Here is a 20243-nt window from a genome sequence, read left to right as displayed (position 1 = left end):
CAGCTAAGGGAGGTGGGGTGGCTCAGCCTGGAAAAGAGGAGGCTCAGGGGCAACCTTATCACTCTCTATAACTCCCTTAAAGGAGCGTGTAACCAGGCACTTGACAAGCAATAGGACAAGAGGAAACAACTTCAAGTTGTGCCAGGGGAGGTTTAGATTGGATGTTAGAAACATTTCTTCATGAAAAGAGTTGCCAAGCACTGAAACAGACTGCCCAGGGGAGTGGTGGAGTCACCAATTCTGGAGTTATTTAAAAGTCATGTAGATGAGGCACGCGGGCACATGGTTTAGTGGCGGGTTTGGCATTGCTGAGGTGATAGTTCGACTCAATTATTCGTGTTTTCCAACCTAAAGAATTCGATGATATTTGATACTCTTGACATTGGGTACCATATAAATAAAGTGTTCAAAGCAAGTAATTAAATAGTCCATTTTAAAATCACCATAATTTATGAATCCCTTGAGAAATCACCAGATTAGAAATGTTTCCCAAGAGCAACAGCTTTTAGTACGAGGTGTCTAAGCGCTTTAATTTCACCTCAGCTCCACAAGGAGGCAGAAGAGGTCAAACATCAGCTCCAACACGAGCGCTCAGAGCCCTGCAGTTCCCCTGAGCCAGTGCTGGATGCTGTTGCTAATGAGCATTAAAAGAGAAATTAAGTATTACAGTATGTGGTCACACTCACCTGCACAGCGTAGGAGATGGCCAGCCCAGCATAGGCAGGAGGGATCTGGCCATGCATCAGGACAATCATAAGGCCAGTGGTTGTGATCAGAGCAATGCTGATGATGTCCAGGCGCACAGCCAGCCAGCGCATGGCACAACTGAAAAGGTAAAACGGGGCCTGGTTGTCATCCAGCAGCTCCTGGTACCTGAAACAAACACAGCAAAGGTTAGTAGACTCCATGAGCTTGATGTTCTACAAATATTCGAGCTCCTTAAACCCCTATTCTAGTATCAGGATTCAGGGTGGGAACACTCATCACCAACCAAGTTTCAAACCAAAATATGATGGCAGGGTTTGCAAACTTTTCCACCACTGCTCTTCCCAGTTTTCCTGTACCCTTCCTTCTGTTCTCCCAATTTTTTCCCCCAGAAGATTAACTTTCAGTCATAGAACCAATGATCCATCAGACCCCAACAATTAATCCTTCTGAATGCTAGAAGCTGTTACATTCAGCTTTGTGCTCCACCATTCCCAGATGGATATCTAGACTGACCTGTGCAGAAATTCCTGTCCTTTGTGGTAGGCATGGATTGTGGAGAGACCCTGGATGCTAGATGTAATATGAGACAAGAATGGAGACTGTGTGATGTTGTCCAGACGCTTGAGCTCTCGAATAAAGACTCTGTAAGGAAAGAAGCACTTTGAGTTTCATGCAGAACCACCATTTGCCAACCACTATATTGTGCTTGAAGGTAAAAGTATCTGTACTTCTAACCAAAGGTGGTGCACTTACCTAGACACAACATGCAGAACTGTGAACAGGACAATGAGGGGCCCCACTGCCACCAGGAACCAGGGGAAAACCCCAGAAATCACTCCCACACAGAAGAACACAAGGATGACATTCTGGATGAACATCTCCGCTTGAAATGGCAAACGAACATCAACTGGTGAAATGGAAGGAAAAGAGGAAGAGCTTGAGTACAGAAAACTAAGACAACTTATAGAAATCAACTCAGTCCAGCTGTACATCAGTAACAAAGGTTTCTCTTAGTTTATTCAAATTAAAAATGTACATTTTCATTGCAATGTTTTTACTTTGAGTTGCTGGTAGTCTAATTATTCCCATTTGCAGAAATAGCTCTGATGGAACTCTGACCTAATTACCACCTCTGCTGCACATCAGCTTCACTCTAATGTTTTAAGCTGCTCCTGCATAAACTGCTGAGAGACCATGTGCAGCCTGGAGGTACAACAGCAGTGACACATTTCCTTCTTTGTAAGTGAATGACCAGACCTGAGATACCAGCTGCCTTTTGGAATCATAACCCATGTATATCCCAAGTCCTGCTCTGTTTATTCCAAGTGCACATTTGGAACAGACACAGGGTACAATCACCTCAACAGCAACAGACAGCAGAGTATTCAGGAGTTAACTGGGTGGCCTGAATGTGGGATTTACAGGGTACACAGTGAGAGATACCTTCATCCATGTCTTTGGAAAACCTGTTGAGGATCCTCCCAGTGGGGGTAGTGTCAAAGAACTTCATGGGGCTACGCAGAATCCGTCGGAAAAGCTCGTCATGGAGCCTTGAGGATGCTCTGAGAGTTCCCTGACAATGCAAAAAACATTGCAGGGTTATAAAACCATGTCTGCCTTCCTGCCACTGCTTCTCCTCTGGCACCCAAATATTCTATTCTGTTTCTCTAACTATAAGAAGTTTTTTACTGCATTCCATGCTTCCAACCAATGGAGGAAGCTATTAATTTGGGCAGTTTAGCAGAAACATGGCGCAGCCTCAACAGCTGGCTATGGAAACATTACAGTCTATGACTGACTCTGGTTCAAATGTCTCTCTTGGGAGATGACCAAAAGAACCACAGTGACAGCAAATCACAGAAGTAGGAGGAGGAGACAAACACCAGCATTGGCACATACCTTTACAAAGACCACACCACGAACAGCTTTCAGGACCAACATAACTGCCATAGACAGTGCATAGATGCCAGCATAGTAATGCATGTGAGGGTTATCTTTCATACTGTTGCTTATGACAGTCTCATTTCCCAAAGTCACAGTGGTGTTCTGCAGAAAATTCAAGGTTTCAGAGGTTGGTTAAGAATGAAGCATGTTTACATTGTATGTGGTAGAATTTAGCTATCTTTTGTCTTCTCCCACTATATTTGATATTTCATCTTTAAAGTACTTCAGTGACAATTGAATACTTCAGAAACTTTTCCCTGGCAGAGATGCTTGACTTGTAGATTTGTAGCCCTTGATCTTTTTCCTACAATATCTTTCAAGATACTGCCATAATGCCTGTTTAATTTGATTCCTAATCTTTCATGTCATGCTTATTTCTTGTGTTGTTCTGAACAATGTCAGATACTTGCATATCACCACACAGCCATGTTCACCCTGGATAGATCTCTACTGTTATATAGATATCACTGCTGTTATTTCTGCCACTATGCAATAAATTCTTTACTGTAACACTGTTAATACATTCTCATTATCTTTTATTTTTGATCTTTAAATACATTTAAGGACCTCATTGCTGATTCTAATATTGTTGACCATCTGCAACTCATTTCATCTCTGAGATTAGTAACTTCCTCTCTGTGCCTCCACAAAAAACTCTTGCAGGAGTATAAGATCACATTTAAACAAAAAAACAACACTAAAATTAGCTTGTTTGCCCTTTTCCTATCTTCACTTCCTTTTTGTAGGCTAACCAAGAAAAGGAACAAGAGGGCAGCATTAAACCACATAAATGATTATATCTTTCTTATTACTGGAGCTCCTTACTCTTGGAGATTAACTCCCTAGTGGGACCACTTCCTGGGGAACATTACAACTTATTTAAATTAGGAACCACCATTTGGTCTCACAGGACTGTTTGGGATTAGTCTAGCAGAGCAAACCCCAAGCCTATTAGACAAGAGTAGAAAAGCTATTTAGCTTACTCCACTGCCTTGCTTGATCCAGAAACTCAGCCACCAGTTGCTAAAAGCTGTGCTGCCCACATTCAGCACAAACAGTGCCATGATGATGAGGAATGCAAAGGGGCCTCCAGCTGCCTGAATGTAGACACCATAAACAGACCAAGGGACAGAGCCTTTGCCTTTCTCTTCCAACTGGACCAACTGGCCTGTGAAACAAAGGATGAAGAGGGAATAAGGAAAATAAAGCTCTTCCATGAAACTCCTATACATTTGTGAATAGCCAGAAAATTAGTCTTTCAAACAGTGCAGAGTACTTTCAGAAACACATTTCATACTGAGAACTCAGTGGTTCAAACAGTTTAAGAAGTCACATTTCTTTTGCAGAATCATTTAAGTCATGCTACAGCTGAAAAAGCCTCATCAGCACAGACTTATGTTAGGCTGGGATTAGCCTCACTATTGCTTTTTAAACCCTGAAGTTCAAAGCTAACACTAAACAGAGAACTACAGAGGTCAGACCTTCCCTTCATCCATAAATGTCATGTCCTACCCAGAACTGAGTGCCAAGCTGCACACATGACCCTCTTAGGACAGGAGGGAGAGGTGGTATGGGAGACAAGGCAGTACCAGCTCCTTTGTGCTGATGGCATCTGACCATCAGGAGCCTGATTAAACTTAAAAACATTGTACGGGCACCCATATTTAATGAATTAATGAAAGTTCTTTGCCCACTGCCTGCATCCTATCAATCACACTAAGTGATTAGGATTGAGACAGCTTCCAAAAACCTGAGAGGCACATTAACAATATACTTTGAAGCTTACTGGAGTACAAAATAATTACAGCCAGAAATCTGATTACATAGTTACCCTCCTCTTCCTTCTTTACAACTTTTTCCTTCTTCACAGACCCTGTTTTGGTACTTTTATCCTGGGGCCTTTTCAGTGAATTATTTGTGTTCTTCTTTATATTAATCTGCAGGAAAACAAGGACACCAAACATATCAGAGTAGTTGGCTTCAACATTTTCATATCTAAACACAAACTTTTACTAATCTGCCACCCAAGGACAAATGCTTTCAATAGCTCAGCATTCACATCAAGGAGGATATCAGCTTCACAGTTATTACAGATGATTGCCAACTCTGGTGGATTAAATTCTCCTCTTCTATTAATCTGATCTACTACCAACCTGTACAAGTAGAGTGCAAGGTTAATTTCCAGAATCAGTGAAATTATGAGTGTAAGTGGTAGAGGAGTGATATCCCCACTACTGAAAGAAAGATAAAATCTCTCTATCCCTTGTAAAAATAACTCACAATTTTTTAAAGAGGCTTTTTTACCCAAGCACCCTAGCACTTAGAGACATTCCACAAGAATTTTCTTAAGAAAAGTCAGGTTAACTTGATCTTCTACAAATCCAACACCAAAGTGCACACTTTTAGTAGAAGCACTGTTCTAAACCCAGCCATCTTCCCATAACTGGGAGTTACTGCCTGTTCAGAGTCAGCCCACATGGCTGAAACCCCTGACACACCATGTTCAGGGCTGCCTCCTACACTTTACACGAGATCAAACCACAGAGAATCCAAATGAACATCCATTTATTCTTATCCCCTAGGGAATGCAATTTAATGGTCCTTCCATGAGCTAATGTTTACAGCGACATTGAAAGTCAGCTAAGCATGAAGACTGGAGAATCTATTGTTCACTACCATTATATTGGTCTTAAAATGGCAGAACTATAATCTTCATGGCTCAAAGGATATGCAGAGCAATGCATTATATCCCTTTGCTTCTTTCATAAACACCTCTCAGGAAAATGTGTCACCAAGTTCCTTCTATATCTGTAATTCTTATAATGCTTCTTTCTCAGAAATATTTTGTTTTAAATGTCTGTGAGTAAGAAGCTGCTCATCTCTTAAAAAATAAACTGCTGAAATACTTTAAATCTAAGAGAAAATGCACACAAAATTTAGACAAGTAAATTATTATAAAGCAAAAGGCAAAGATCCTTACTCCAGAGATTAACTTCAGGAAACAAAGAGCAGAAGGGTAGGAAAAATTGATTTGCTAGAAATTTAGACATTGTTGTACTGACTGGTTCTGGTTATTTTCTAGATTTACAATTTTTGCACCAACTGAAATACTTGAGCACATATTCAAGTCTGCATTTACAAACTCTTTTTAAAACAGAATTCATGTCAAGGCAAAACATTTTTTCTCAAACTCCCCCAAAACACAGCAACTTCAGTTATGCTTCCAAAATACTGTCACATGTAACTTTTGACAAGCTGTGTCACACCTGCTGTGCCTCAGTCACATCCTATTGAAAAAGTAGTAACCCAGTAAGAAGCTTTACAGACAAAGGTTTTTGAAAAGCTGTGCTAATTTGAAGGTAAATTAAGGAGTGGAATGAACAATAAGAGAGACAAACTTCCTGCTCTGAGCATCACCAGGGAAGACTACAATATTTCCATGATTAACCCATGAGCTCATTGGCAGAGTCCTCTCTAGCACACATGCCCTAGAAACAAACTGTGACAAAGTGCTAATGGAACACAGATTATTCTATAGGAAATCTATTGGTCAGATCAATACAAGAAAATGTGTAAAGCCATTTTCCAGGTTTCCAACATTACTTAGTTCACCTCAGAATAGTCAAGATTCAAAACACTTTAAAATAAACAAGTACCTCAATATGTGGTGTTTCTCCCAGCTGTAGGCTATTAAAAATAGTTGCATAATCCCCATTTAAATTCATCAGTTCCTCATGACTGCCTCTCTCTGTAATGCAGCCTTCTCTCATGAAGATCACTTCATCACAGTCAACAAGATACTGGAGAAAGTGGCAATAAGAAGAAGTCTCTATCATGAAATTCAATAACCAAACACTCCCACACAACCCTTCTCAGCAGCCTGCAGACACTGGCACACAGCACACCTATTCCCACATAACAGACAGCTGATTTTCAGAGATCCTCCTCTGACTAGAGCGCCATGATTATTCACACTACACAAATAAAAAGTTTATATCTCATCAAAACCAATCTCTTCTGGAAGACATGACTCAGGATACTTAAACACTGCAAATGCTGATACACTAAGTACTAATATTTCTATGTACAGAAGACAGCAAAAAATCTAAGGTACATCAATCATGATTTACTGACACCAAATATAACTGTTTTCTGCTTTGATGAAATAGCTTTATAGCAAGTTAACAAAAATATTTTTTAATGGGGTATTTATTTGTCCAGTAAATTTTCTTTAGCCAAGGTTACCAGTCCAATCAGACACCAAGCAGCACTGGAATCAATTTAATTGTGCTCAGTGCATATTTGCAAATCTAGTTTATAAATGTAAACCACACATTCTATAGACAGGCAGGATTAGGACAGAAGTTTCCAGTATGAAGGCAACTGATTAACAAACCATTTCAAGAAAGTCCAAGAAAGAAACAGATTCAGTACCTGAAGCTGATGTGTGATGAAAAGGACAGTCTTTGACTTCAGGTGCTTCCTTATTGCACTGTTAAAAATGTGATTTCCAACATGAGCATCTAAGGCACTAAGGGGGTCATCGAGGATGTAAATGTCCCTGTCACTGTACAGGGCTCGAGCCAGACTGATTCTCTGACGCTGTCCCCCACTCAGGTTAGCCCCTCGTTCACCAATCTGCACAGAGACACACCCACGGTTTTATTTCTTCAGCACCATGCAATACAGATGACCAGAATGAAGCAGACCACAATATTTATTTATACATTTATATCAACATCCCCCCATAACATTTTATATTAACACATATATGTATTCCAGTTTAGATGTCTACTTTGTGACATGTTATATATTCAAATAAGGTTAATATGCTTGAAATATGGTAGTACTTTCTTGCATATTTTACCTTTTATGAATTAACATAGCCATTGTTTTTCTCAGCTATTTTAAATCAAGTTCAATTAGGTGCTGTTAAGGCACCTAAATTTTCAACACAAAAAAACCCTCCCAAAACAGTCAACATCTGAGTAAAAAAACAGTGTGCAACTCTTAACAGTCCAGGGCCCACTAAGCTTAGCTCAAGAGAGTGCATTCAACAGCTTGGCTCATATGCACTGCAGACTAATATACCCTCAGTCCAGTTTACCCTGCCAAGCCAGAACTCTTCTCCATCTATTAATTAGTTCAGTATAAGCAAAACATACCTCTGTCAGGTCCCCATTTGGAAGGATGGCCAGGTCAGGCCTTAGACAGCAACCATTCAGCACAGTATTGTATCTGAAGAACAAGTAGACAAATAGTTAAGAACATAGATTTTCCCCACAATTTTTTATCTTACAGCATTATATCATTTTCTACACTAATAGCAGATATTCCAGCAGCCTAAAACAAATCATTTGCCTTGGATTCCCAAATCATCTCCTGGATTCCCAGGAGAAAACTGAGGGTAATAATTAATCACCTACCTCAGAAGCATTGTAAGGATAGAGAGACAATTTGTTTTCAGGGATAGTTGGCTAAGGGCCACAGCAAAGCCCCCCGCTGGAGGGGAGCCATGGAAGATATCAGTACATTGCACACAGCTGTTATTGTGTTTGAAGAGGGCAAGGCCAGGACAGCAAGAGCAAATACCTCTTTAGTGCTGCTCACAGCAGCTGCTGGTTTTAATCAGAGGCTCAGGATGAGGCCCAGCCTCACTGCAAGGAGCAGTGATAGGCACAGTGACAGACACCAGCCACAGGGCCACATGCAAGAAAAGCAGGATCCTAAATGGGATTTAGAGGAAACTTATAGACAGACTCCAGAAGGGCATAGAGCCTTTATCTAAACTGTACTCTGCATCAAATTTTTCCCACACTTAGGCCAAGAATTACTAAGCTTTCATGAAAATCAGCAAGCAGTCTGACAAACCTTTCCTCATCATAGTCCTTGCCAAAGAGGATGTTGTCCCGGAGAGTGGCGTTGAGAATCCAGGCCTGCTGGGCCACGTAGGCGAAGGTGCCGCTCACTGCGATGCTCCCCTCCAGCAGGGTCATCTGCAATCACAGACCAGTTGTGAGACTCTGCCACCCCATGTTTAGGAAAGACTGCATTCTACAGAGTACAAATAAGTGAAATAGGAGATAGGAAAGAGAAGAACAGAAGTATACAAAACAAGATTTCTCACCTGTCCCAAAATTGCTGAGATAAGTGAAGTCTTTCCACTCCCCACACTGCCACAAATTCCAACAAGTTTTCCCTATGCAGAAAGAAAAAAAAAATATGGTACTCATTACACTTTCACCCCTTTTAGAAGTCAGACCATCTTTAGTACCTGTGAGAGGACAGTTGGATATGAATGACAGCTCTAAAGTAACATAACAGACAAAAAAAAAGCAAGAGTCAGCATTTTTACACTCAAATTGTAGAGAGTGAATGCAATACCACAGTGAAATAAAACTGAAATCAACTCTTCAGGTAAAAATAAAGGTGTTTGAAGATCAGCTTCCTTCTTGCTAGGGATACAGGCCCAGGGGATCAATAAACCAGAAGTACCAAGGCCTGCCTGAACAGAATGCACCAAGATGCTTTTGAGAGTGATAAAGATATGAAGAGGAAAAGCCTGAAAGAAAAGAGAATTTAGCATATATGGGTCCAGTAAAACTCCTTGCCAATTAAATCCAATTTGCTAAAGAACATGTACCAAGAAAATGCTTAATTCAATCACCTTGAAGAATTCCTCTGCAATAGAATGGGTGGATTAATACCCACAAATTAATTTATCAAAACTATTTTTATTCATTTTGTAAAAAATGTCAAGTGAACAGAAAAGGTATATAGACACTTGTGGAACACATTGCTGGCCTTCTCTTGATAGCACACTTTTGAGACAAAGTCAGCCTCTACATTTTCAAGTAATTGTACTCCTTTTTGAGAATTTTTTAAACTATATGCCTTCTCCCCCAGAGGTTAAGATATAGGTAATTTTACTGTTTAAAATAGTTTAAATCTCTCCCTCTATTTGTATAACTACCTAAGACAATTTAACTACTAATATCTTCATAGATATATGGATCCCATTATTACAATATCCAGCTGCAGACTGCTAAGCTTTTGTATTTGTAGATAATGTCATGTACAAAGTTCAATGCTTTTTCTTTGACATCTTACATGCTTTTACCCATCTTGGAGCAATAGCTCCAAATGCTTTTACAATTCTTGAAGAACTTCACCCTAAGGTACAAAAATTCTCATGGAAGAAAATTGCACACCCTTCAATGAAAAGCATTGTTATGCTCTGTTGGAACACCTAATCACCTGAAATGTTCACCCAGAATACTGCTGAAACTCTGCAAAATTATCAAACCACTGCAGGAACACACTGTTCACCAGCACCTGGTGCCCTGCAGATTCTCTGAGCTCAGTGGCTCCCACACTGTGCTGGGAGCTACAAACCTCTCAGCTGGATGTGGAAGCTATACAGTCTGCCCTTGTTTCACAGGCTGTTTGCAAAATCTAGCTGCTAAAACGGCACAGCTGTTTACAGCAAGATCAGACACTGCATCCTGGATACTGCAGTTGCCATGGATATTACAGGAGTGCACAAAAGCAATATGCTCCATTTCATACAGAATGAAACAGCACACTCAGATTTCCTCCTTTCATTTCTTCTTACCTTTTCTATCTCCAAGTCAATGTTGTAGAGAGTCCTCTGAAGCCGAAGGTTAACCAGGTGGATGATTTTGTGCTCCTCTTCGGGGCTGTGATGGTCATCACTGTCCACTAGAAGATGGCCTTTCTGCTCTGCCAGCACAGCTTGCTGTCCCTCATTCTGTAGCTTCATTTTCTCTTTCTTGCTCTTGGTGACTTTCTTGTCTTTTTTCACTTTGGGGGTCAACTTTGGTGAGCTCTGGACGCTGGCGTGGGAGAAGTCCCAAGCCAAAGTAGCATTTTTCACCTCTATCGCGGTGTGAGGATTGGCTGGTTTTTTCTTTATCATATGAACCTCTTCCATTAGAAATAAACTCTGATAGGAGTTGTGAGAGAGGTGTAAAGATGAGACACCTGATCAAGACTGGGAGACAAGCCTACGGCACACTCACGCAGCAAAACACATCAGGCTATATAGTAGGAGGAAGCTGAAGAGCAAAAGGTAGCTCATTAGTGTAAACTAACTCCAGGTCTGCTAAGTGGCTGGGGCATTCCTGGATGTGGTGGAAGCACTTGGATACACTTGACTTTCACAGAACTGCAGTACTCTGGATGTGGTAAGACAGGGGCTTCTTCCTTTGACACTGTTTGCAACTGCAGCTCTGTATGTACCAGATTAAAAACACATGAGCAGAATGCACAGATTGGAGAGGAAAGGTCACTTGAGACAAAGTGATTGACTTGTCCTGCACACCAACTCATTATGGAAGGAGACAGAATGGCTTTTAACTTGAGCCTTTGGCCATCAACTTTTGCTGGGAAAATGTCATCTGGCATAAATGTAGCTGATCTATGTCAGGCTGCTTGGCAATATGAAGTAAGCCATTAAGTCAAGTGTATCATGTTTTCCACCACATCCATCAGTATTTACAATCAACAGATTAGGAAGACATTTTTCACACAGTTTAATTACAGGATAAAATGTTTGCCACTTACACAGTTTTGAACCAAGTAGTCTTTTGTGACTAAAAATTCTCAATTCCCAGCCTTATTTATTCTTGCAATTGCTATGCCTGAATCACACACTCATAAGAACTCATACTCATTTACAGAGACAAAGAGTCAATTAAATTTTTACTGTGATGTCAGAGTATCCCCACCTTATGTTACATTCTCTACACAATTTATAGCCAAACTGGGAGATAATTCAATTTCCTTTTTCCTCTCTTCCCATCCAGAAGATTCCCTTTAGTACACTTAGATTTAAGCAAGGTTGATTTTAGGCTGACTCAGAAGATGAAGCAAAATGGCTCAAAAGCAACAGAATCTCAAAACAACTCTACAGATCTTGTTTTTCTCACACAGAAGTTTGCTTTGTGAATGCATTGCACAGAATTTATGTGTCTGTCAATGCTTGTGAAAGTTTCTATTTAGAAAGTGCTATTTTCCATTCTGGAAATTTCAGTGCAATACACTGTTATCTTCAAGAGAGAAAACAAAGTAAAGGTCTCCCCTCTGAGTTCATAAAGTACACACAGTGTATTCATCCTCCAATCCCCATGATGTGAGATAAGATTGTTCATTATGAGAGTTTTACATTTTCTACCATAGATCTGTTTTGCCAGATCACAACTCCATTTTACTGATACAAGGGAATTTCAGTCACTTATTCTAGTCTGGAATTACAAAACCTCAGGGTTTTATGACCACAGATACAACTCCAGTGTTTTTTGTCAACCTGCTTACCTAACACCTGATATTTTCAAAAAGTTTTATTAGCAAAGCATAAAATTTAATTGTACACATCTTTCATACACAGTCTTTCCATACACATGTTCTTAAAATTATACAGTAAGCCACCGAGTCCTTCACTCTTATCTCTTCCTGTGGCCAACTTCAAAAGCATAAAATCATTGAATCAGATTATTTTGCTTCTCACACTGGCATTATCTTTATTCTTAAACTGCTAATATTCCTTCACTACATTTATATCTCTTGCAGAGTCAAATAATCTGGAATGCTAAGTGTAAAGAAAAACAACTTCTCTGCCATTAAATCATATTACCTTCCAAGTGTTCCCTTTGCATCTACTGAACACATACAACACTCCACACTTACAGTGAAAAGTGTGAGGCCAAATGACTGCTTACCTTAAATCTATCAACAGAAACAGAGGCCTCAGACAGAGACTTCACTGAGAATGGAGTTACTTTGAGAGCAAAAGTCATTGAGTTGAAGACAGTGACCACTGTGAATGCCTAAAAACAAGACAAGAAAAATAATCACATTTGGATGCAGTATTCTAACAGCTCCAGCCTTCTAAAAGCTGAAATAGCACAGCAGCAAGTCAAAACCATAAAAAAGGTCCAGTCCAGGAACAGCCATTTAAATACTCAACATATTCTCTAACAGCAGAAAAATCTACCCAAATCCTTCTCTTGTGCTTTTAACAGACCAAGACAGACCTGCTCTGTTTGTAGGTCTAACAAATTCAGCAGCCAACAAATTCTGCATTAACCTACAAGGCACAAATTCAAATCCTATTTTTAGCCATTTGTGCTGTTTGCATCCAAGCACACTGCAAAATAAAAAACATCCAGTAATCCCCAATGCCCCATCTGAACAGGAGTACTCATTTACATTCAGCCCAAAACCTGTTCTGAGGAAGGTCAGGACAAAAAAGAAGCACCAAGAGCCTTTTGTGCAAAATGTAAGACTACACCTGCTGCTGTCACAGCCATCAGATATTCACTTCTGTGAGCAAGGATACTGCCACACAAGAAATGGCTCAGCAGAAAAGCTACAGAAGCAAAAGCATAAAGAATATTTTCAACAGTTTACCTGAGCTGCTGTAAGGTCATAGCCAAGGATCATATGGACAGAAAAGGTCACCACACTGGCAATGACAACAACAATGGGAGCCACTCCCACAGTGATGCTCTGGAAGTAACCTGCACGCTCCAAGATTTTGCGCTCCTCCTCCCGAATTTCTAGAAATACAAATAGGGGCACCAAGTTAATTCAGGGGGGTACATACACACAGACAGTCCCATAACACTATAAACACTTAGAAAGAGGCTTAACTCTACACTTTAGTGTTTATCACATTATAAAACTTCTCATAAAGAAAGCAATTATAGAGGAAACTATAAAGGGCTGTAATCTCCACACTAATATAGGATTTAATATTTTATTTTTTTTTAAGTAGAGCGGTCAGCACATTTATTAAATGATAAAGGAGAAACAAAACTGAAAAGTTTAAGATTAGTGCCATGCCACAAACATCATTACACTAGAATGTGAATTTTAGAAGCAGGTCTGTTTGTCCAGCCCATTGTGCATAACACAGAGGAGCCTGAAGGATGACAGTGTTCTTGCACTACTTGTACAGCAGCATCTATAGCACAAAGTCAGGCTGCACCACACCACAAAGCTATGGGCATCTGCAGCAAAGGAGACATTCACAGATTCTGGGAACTCACTTTGAACATTCTGAGAAAATGGTTTGACCCAGGCATACATTTTAATAAATTTAATGTAATTAAGAACTTCATTCATCTTTTGCACACGTTCATCTGTTGTTGCTACACATTTTCTTCTGAAATAAGCTGTGAGGCGTGACACAAACATCTGAAACAAAAGACAACACCATGAAGCATTAATGGCAACTCAGAAAAAGTACATTCAATTCCTAATTATCAGAGAAACTTAATTTTTAATCTGGAAAGGGGATTCAGATATAGGGCCAGGCAACTGCTGCTCTAACATAAAACTCAGGCTGGAAACACCATTCATTTCCTCCTGCCCATCTGCACTAAGCACCAGACCCATGAGAGCAAATTTCAACTAAAATTTGAAAGAAGAAAGGTGTGCACTTTTACCAGTATTGAATAGTACCAGTTTAGTTAAAGTTTCTCAACACAAAGTTAACCTAAAGACATGCAAACTTCACCCCCATTTTAGCCAGCCTTTTAACTTGATTCTGCAGGATTTTGCCCAACCAGATAAATTTCTAGTCTATGCCAGTGCTATGAAGGTAGTAAAACAGTTTAACATTTTTACTAAACTAATCTAAAACCAGAAAGTTGTTTGACATGTTTAAAAGTATCTGCTACTCCTACATTCACCTCATTCCTAGTCTGAAATCCAAACCAAACACAATACTTTAGAAAGATTTAGCTCCTTGCCTTTCTTTATACACCTGCAAACTCTTTTGAAGTCCCCCATTAATAAAGGAGGGCTGCTGGAAAGAACTGGAAAACACGGTCTAATTCCACTCGTCATTCCTCTAAAGTATAATTCCCACTACATAATAACCCTTGCTTTTGGTCAGATAAATTGAACCATAGTGAACCGCACAATATTCAGCCTCCATGGTTTATAAAACATGTATTATGAATACAGTGACAAATCTTGAGTAGTCTTACAGGCATTTTATAGACAAGAAGATTTTGGCTTGAGCTAGCCTATTTCACAGCTCAGCAGGAGTACCTCATCAAGAACAAGCTGTGCCAGATGTGGTGTTTTTCAACATCTTGTGTTGAGTCAAGAAATCAAGAACACTGCTTATGCAACACCAAGCTCCCATACACAAGCTGGAGGCCTCACGTCTTTCCAACCTCAGCTATGAGCACCTGAATATTCTGCAGTTTAATTTAGCTATGAATATTAATCTCAGTCAAATCTATCAACTTTTCTATCCCTAATTTCTGATTTTATCACTTTGAGTCTCCAAATTTCTGCTTCATACACTATTTTATAAATGCCTTCAATAATGTGCAATGCCATAAACTGGCTAAATCTAGCCCATTTCAAAACCTTTTATTCAGAACAATACATTTGTCTGACCTAAGAAAAATGAAGCAAGTCTTAACTCTTTCCAACTCACCATTGCTGGGTAGAAGAGGATGAAAACAGCAGATCCCAAGAAGCCTGTTGGACCCAGAATAATCACATTATAAACCATTCCCAAGATGGCCACAATAGGGCCCCCAGCCAACAAACTGCCAACTGCTGCAGCTTCAAACATCCTCTGACCATCATTGGAACAAACATTTATGAGCTGAAAAACAGACAGAAAAGATTATTTAGATTTAAGGCACAACTCATTCTCAAAGGAATATATTACACATCCCTTTTCACACTGCCATTTTCAAAACAAGACTGCAGCTTACCTCTCCAAGAGACTTCTCCTTGATATTCTTCAGCTTAAGAATTTTCTTAAACGCCATAGTGAGGACAGCCCCACGCAGTCTGACCCCCGTGCGATAATTCAACGCCCAGGTTAGCGCCAGGGACCACGATCGCACCACTTCCGTCATAAAGATGCCAAAAACTAAAAACAAGCTGTACTGCAGGTTGGACTCACTCTGCTGGGTATACTCCAAGAGGTGTTTCACAACAAATGCCTACAGGAAGAAATGCAAGCTTGCATGAACACCCCTTCATCCCAGAAGACCATACAACAACTTTATGTTAAGTTAGAAATAAGTAGGCTACTTTGCTTTTAAAAGAGCCGTTTGAAACAGAAAGCATCTTCTTTCCAGAAGTAAAAGGTGTCAATACAAGAAGTACTGTAACACAAGCCCTGCTGAGAGCCAAGCACTGAGTCAAATTTAGTAAGTAAAGAGAGTTTAATTTGGAACCATATTCCTCGCAGCACGCTTCTAATCCTCCGTGTCTTCTAACTTAACATAAATGTGTCAGTTAGCTGAAAGCAATGCATTATCATATAGAAGAGTTTTAAGATATAGTCACTACTTATACATCTGCACACATTAAGAAACATTCCTTTACGTGACATTAAGACCTTTTTTTATTTTATTTTTGGTTTGCTTCAAACGTGCTTATTTGATAAAAAGGAACAATGTACCTACAGTTGTAGAGGGGAAGAGTGAGAAGGACATTTGCAAAACATTCCTGGAAATAAACATCAGCAGTTTAATAGTAAAGAAAAAAACAAGCAGAAAGCACAAGGTACGCAATACCACAAATCATTGGGGACAGGGGAAAAAAAAAGACAAAAAAAATGAACCATTCAATCCCTCCCCATACCCTCTTCCCCCAAGAACATAAACACTTTACCTCAGGAATCACATTTCAAACATCACCTGCAGATAGAGGACAACCCCAGAACCACCAATTCCCAAGTCCAGCTCTTTGTGGTCCAATGGCACAATATAACATCATACAACTCACAACCACCAGCATTAAATATTATTAACTGCAAAACAATAAGCTTTTATTTGAAATGAAGTGTCATCTTAAATGGTAACATCTCAAAAAGACTATACAACAGGTAGACCATTGTATAAACATACAATCTGCACATACAGGATAATTATAAAGGGCTAATATCTAACAGTCTTAGCTTCTAACAAACTAGATTTGAATCTACACACAAAATTATAAGATACAAAAACAGAATGGTATTTGTTCACGAAGTCCAAAAGAAGTCAAAACTCGAAGGTACCAATAGAGGAGGCCTCTGAGGCTGTACAAATTCTGAAATCTGATTTCAAAAGTATCTTACAGTAAGGCTTCACAGACAGGAAAAAACTTCCTAGAGAGCTTTTCAACAAACGATGTTTTAAGATAATGGTGCTTTTGATATACTAGTACAGAGTAGAGAATTACCTTTGCCCACAAGAAAAATCAACAAAAAATCTGAGACCAAAGAAAATATTTGAGAAGCCTTTCACATCACAGTCTGTTGAAGTCCTCTTGGATATATCATGTTTTGCAAGTAGGAGTTCTGTATAGTTTGAAGAGAGCGGAAAAAGAAACCCCACTACTCCAGCAAAGGTTTTGATAGCTACAGCCCAGCACCAAATAATAAAAAAAAAAAAAAAAAAAGGAGATGAAATTCATCTGGTCAGAGGAAAATAATTCTGCACATCAGAACCAAGGAAACATGCTGTAAATAATTTTGCTCTTTTTCACAGGTGTGAATTAAAGCCAGATGTCCATTGGGTTCTAGAATGGCCACTGAAAATTTACATACCGATCACTAAACAAATGTGAGGAACTCACATTCACGGATCTATTGCATTCCAACTTTCTCCCGATTGGATTTAATTTTACATCAATTGTTTGGATCACAACTGGATACAGTTGGTTTGCAGTTACTGTGGAGATTATTGACTTCTTTTTCCAGTATTCAATCCAACATATGCAACCGAGTCACTGAGCAATTGGGGTGAAAATCCCCCTTTTTCCACACGAGCTGTAACTCAGCATGGTCGCAGACTGCAAGCATTTTCTCACACACCACAGCATTGCAGAAAGTCTCCAAGAGAGGATGTATTAAAGAGAGCAGATGTTTCCTGGGGTCTCATTCCTCCCAAAACTTTAGTGCTATTTTGCAGCACTATTTTATAGATTCAGTATCTCCCATGATGAAATAGAGATCAGCTTACATTACACCCCAACTTATTTTTGTTCCGGAAGAAAGAAAAAAGGAAACAGCAGATTAAAGGGAGGGGAAAAAAAGTCACAGAAAATTAACATTTACATCTGAACAAGTACTATTCAAATTCATATTAGTTTAATGAAAAGAATCCAGCATAAAATTATTTACAAAACAAAACTATTACAGTATATAAACTAAGCTAAGGGGGGAAAGAGCTCCTGTGGCTATTACCGCAGTGGTTGGTACAAGCTGCTCGGCTGTCTTAAGCATTCCCATGGAATAAACATTACCTTACCTTTGCTCTTGGCGGTGGCTCTGCCCAGCAGGAATGCCTCATCCTGACGCAGAAAACAGCCATCCTGAAAATGCTGAAGAACAGCTTCTGTCACTGGTCCCACTGCAGTGCCGGCGTCCCTGCTGCAGCCAGCGCGCGAGAGCGCGAGGCAGGCTGCAGCTGGAGCCAACTGGGAAACTGGAACACTTACCTCCCAGAGCTTACCACTCCCCCCTCCAATAACTGACCAAACTGTCAAGCTGTGCTCCACTAAAATAGCAAGTTTCCCCATCTCCCAAATGGGAAGAATAGCTCTGAACAGTAGCAAACAGGTGCACTGTTCAGACCTGGAGTTAAACTGATTATGTTTAGTAATCAAGAAACTTTGCTCCTCCACCAGAACTAGAAAGTTTTGGTAGCTGATCAAATAGCAGCAAGTATTTATTGGAGATAAATTGTATATCACTCATACTAGTACATTCTGATGGTTATTACAAGGCAGTCTGACACATGCAGCTGACTCAGATTATAGGTTTAGATTCTGTGCCAGATGCAAAATTTATCACAATGAAAAAAAGAGGGGGATCCTTGAAAGATCTGATCCCCCAAAAAAAACCCAAGCCAAAGCAAAAGAGTCCACATAGGAAGTCTTGAGCAACTCCTTTCCAGTTATAACCATCACAATGCTCATTAGCAAAGCCACAGCCATTTGCTGGCATTTCAAGATCACAGACATTCAATTAAAATTTTTGAAGTTCAATATCGTGTTTAACTCCACTTTCACATTTTTCCTCCAATACATGAGGCCAAGTCAAGTGCTTTTCCTGATCTCCCTTTTCATCTTAAGGCGACTGAAAGGGTGTAACAATACAAGAAAGCACTGATACTTCTGAGGAGACAGCATAGGCATATCCCTGAGGCATGCCATTTTTAAAAACAGGGAGGAGGGATGGTAAAGACTTATTTTCATGCCAAATAGTGGAACCAAAAGTGAATTTGGCCTTATTCAGAAAAATGAATAAGGTTGTCTGTAAATGGGCAACTGTCTATAGATAATTTTAAGTTACCCATATTGAGCATCAAGTGCAGCAGCAGCCCCCAGCATAATCAAGCTGGTTTGTTTTTTCCTTTCCCCTCTCACTCTCTCATTCAGCAGTTTGGCTGAGACAAACTGAGACCATTATGCTACAGAAATTAGGGGTAACCCTGCTGCAAGCTCTTTGCTAAAGATAAAAGCAGGTCCTCAAGCCCTGTAGTGAAACAATGACAGAAGCTCTTCTTGGGAAAAGCTAGTGCTGTTAAAACCTTAATTGTGATTTATTGTTAAATACCAAAGTATGTTCATATATTTTATAATAAAGACAACTATAAAATATTACAAAGAAAACAATACCACAGAAACATTCATTGTTATTCATATTACATGAAACAAAGCAAACTTTAAGACTTAAAAAACAGACCATTGTTTGATAAGACATCGAAAAAGCAGGAAAACATTTTAAAGAGACATTTCACCTAACAGTGCACCCAAGTGTACTTACCCAAGAAATGAACCTCCAGCTTACCAGCACACTGAAACGTGTACTACTAGCAGTAATACTGCTCCTACTCCTCAAGGGAAATGTGTAGAGAATAAATTTAGTCAAAATTTCAACTTTAAATCTGCACAGTATGTGCAACAAACAGGTGACAAAAAATGGTGTGAATGTCAAGTCCCATGTTGTTATCTTCAATACGACCCTTAACAACAAACAGCAGTCGTTCCTAGAGGCAACAATGTTTTCTAACACTTCTACCTGAAACTGTCTGGCCATTCTCTGTAGGATCAGTAAAGACTATGCCCACAGACTTCGAGACCTGCTCACATTAGTTTTCAAGCAGTGCTCTCACAGAATTGTCTCAATCCACTTCTTGAAGACTTATTAATGCCAATAATTTAAGATGAGCATTTTATCAGACTAAATTTTATTCCAAGATAAATTTACAGGATTTCAAAGAGAAAAACAATTAGAAGACCTGTACACAAAGCTCTTACAAAAAAAAGCAAGTTATGCAGTTAGGGAAGAACTTTAAACTATACTCAAAACCAAAGAGAAAAACAAAAATATCCATTTCCTCCAGGACACCTAAACTGCCCCTCCCTTCTCCAAGAACTTGCCTGGATATTCAGCAACTGATCCATCAGCTGTAGGAATCCTATCTTGGATTATTGAATCACTCTTGAATTTTACCCCAAAATTTCTAGCTAGTTAAAACATTTAAGTGATTCTGCAATGAAACCTTAAGATTTTACAGTTGGCTATGAGATGGAGCCCT

At 39.5% G+C, this 20243-nt stretch overlaps 1 protein-coding gene across 7 annotated transcripts in view; it reads right to left on the bottom strand.

Moving 5' to 3' along the window:
- The window catches only part of ABCC5 (ATP binding cassette subfamily C member 5), a 66129-nt gene that overhangs the window by 30545 nt on the left and 15341 nt on the right, over positions 1-20243 (bottom strand). For 5 of the 7 annotated variants that reach the window (XM_056499342.1, XM_056499341.1, XM_056499344.1 and 2 more), the window contains 18 exons: positions 15417-15650; positions 15131-15304; positions 13725-13872; positions 13084-13232; positions 12393-12500; positions 10268-10618; positions 8780-8851; positions 8524-8648; positions 7818-7890; positions 7087-7290; positions 6309-6452; positions 4484-4589; positions 3636-3820; positions 2608-2754; positions 2152-2281; positions 1462-1615; positions 1222-1350; positions 687-873 (listed from right to left, as the gene is read on the bottom strand). In XM_056499342.1, coding sequence (XP_056355317.1) covers positions 687-873; positions 1222-1350; positions 1462-1615; positions 2152-2281; positions 2608-2754; positions 3636-3820; positions 4484-4589; positions 6309-6452; positions 7087-7290; positions 7818-7890; positions 8524-8648; positions 8780-8851; positions 10268-10618; positions 12393-12500; positions 13084-13232; positions 13725-13872; positions 15131-15304; positions 15417-15650 — 2820 coding nt within the window. Of the gene's footprint in view, positions 1-686; positions 874-1221; positions 1351-1461; positions 1616-2151; positions 2282-2607; positions 2755-3635; positions 3821-4483; positions 4590-6308; positions 6453-7086; positions 7291-7817; positions 7891-8523; positions 8649-8779; positions 8852-10267; positions 10619-12392; positions 12501-13083; positions 13233-13724; positions 13873-15130; positions 15305-15416; positions 15651-16114; positions 20191-20243 lie in introns of those variants that run through there. The other 2 variants (XM_056499345.1, XM_056499347.1) reach the window with 2 other exon arrangements.

Source organism: Oenanthe melanoleuca, chromosome 9, assembly GCF_029582105.1.
Source record: "Oenanthe melanoleuca isolate GR-GAL-2019-014 chromosome 9, OMel1.0, whole genome shotgun sequence".
Taxonomy (NCBI): domain Eukaryota; kingdom Metazoa; phylum Chordata; class Aves; order Passeriformes; family Muscicapidae; genus Oenanthe; species Oenanthe melanoleuca.
The sequence above is the reverse complement of the archived record's forward strand: the minus strand, read 5'-3'. Positions and strand labels throughout refer to the sequence as shown.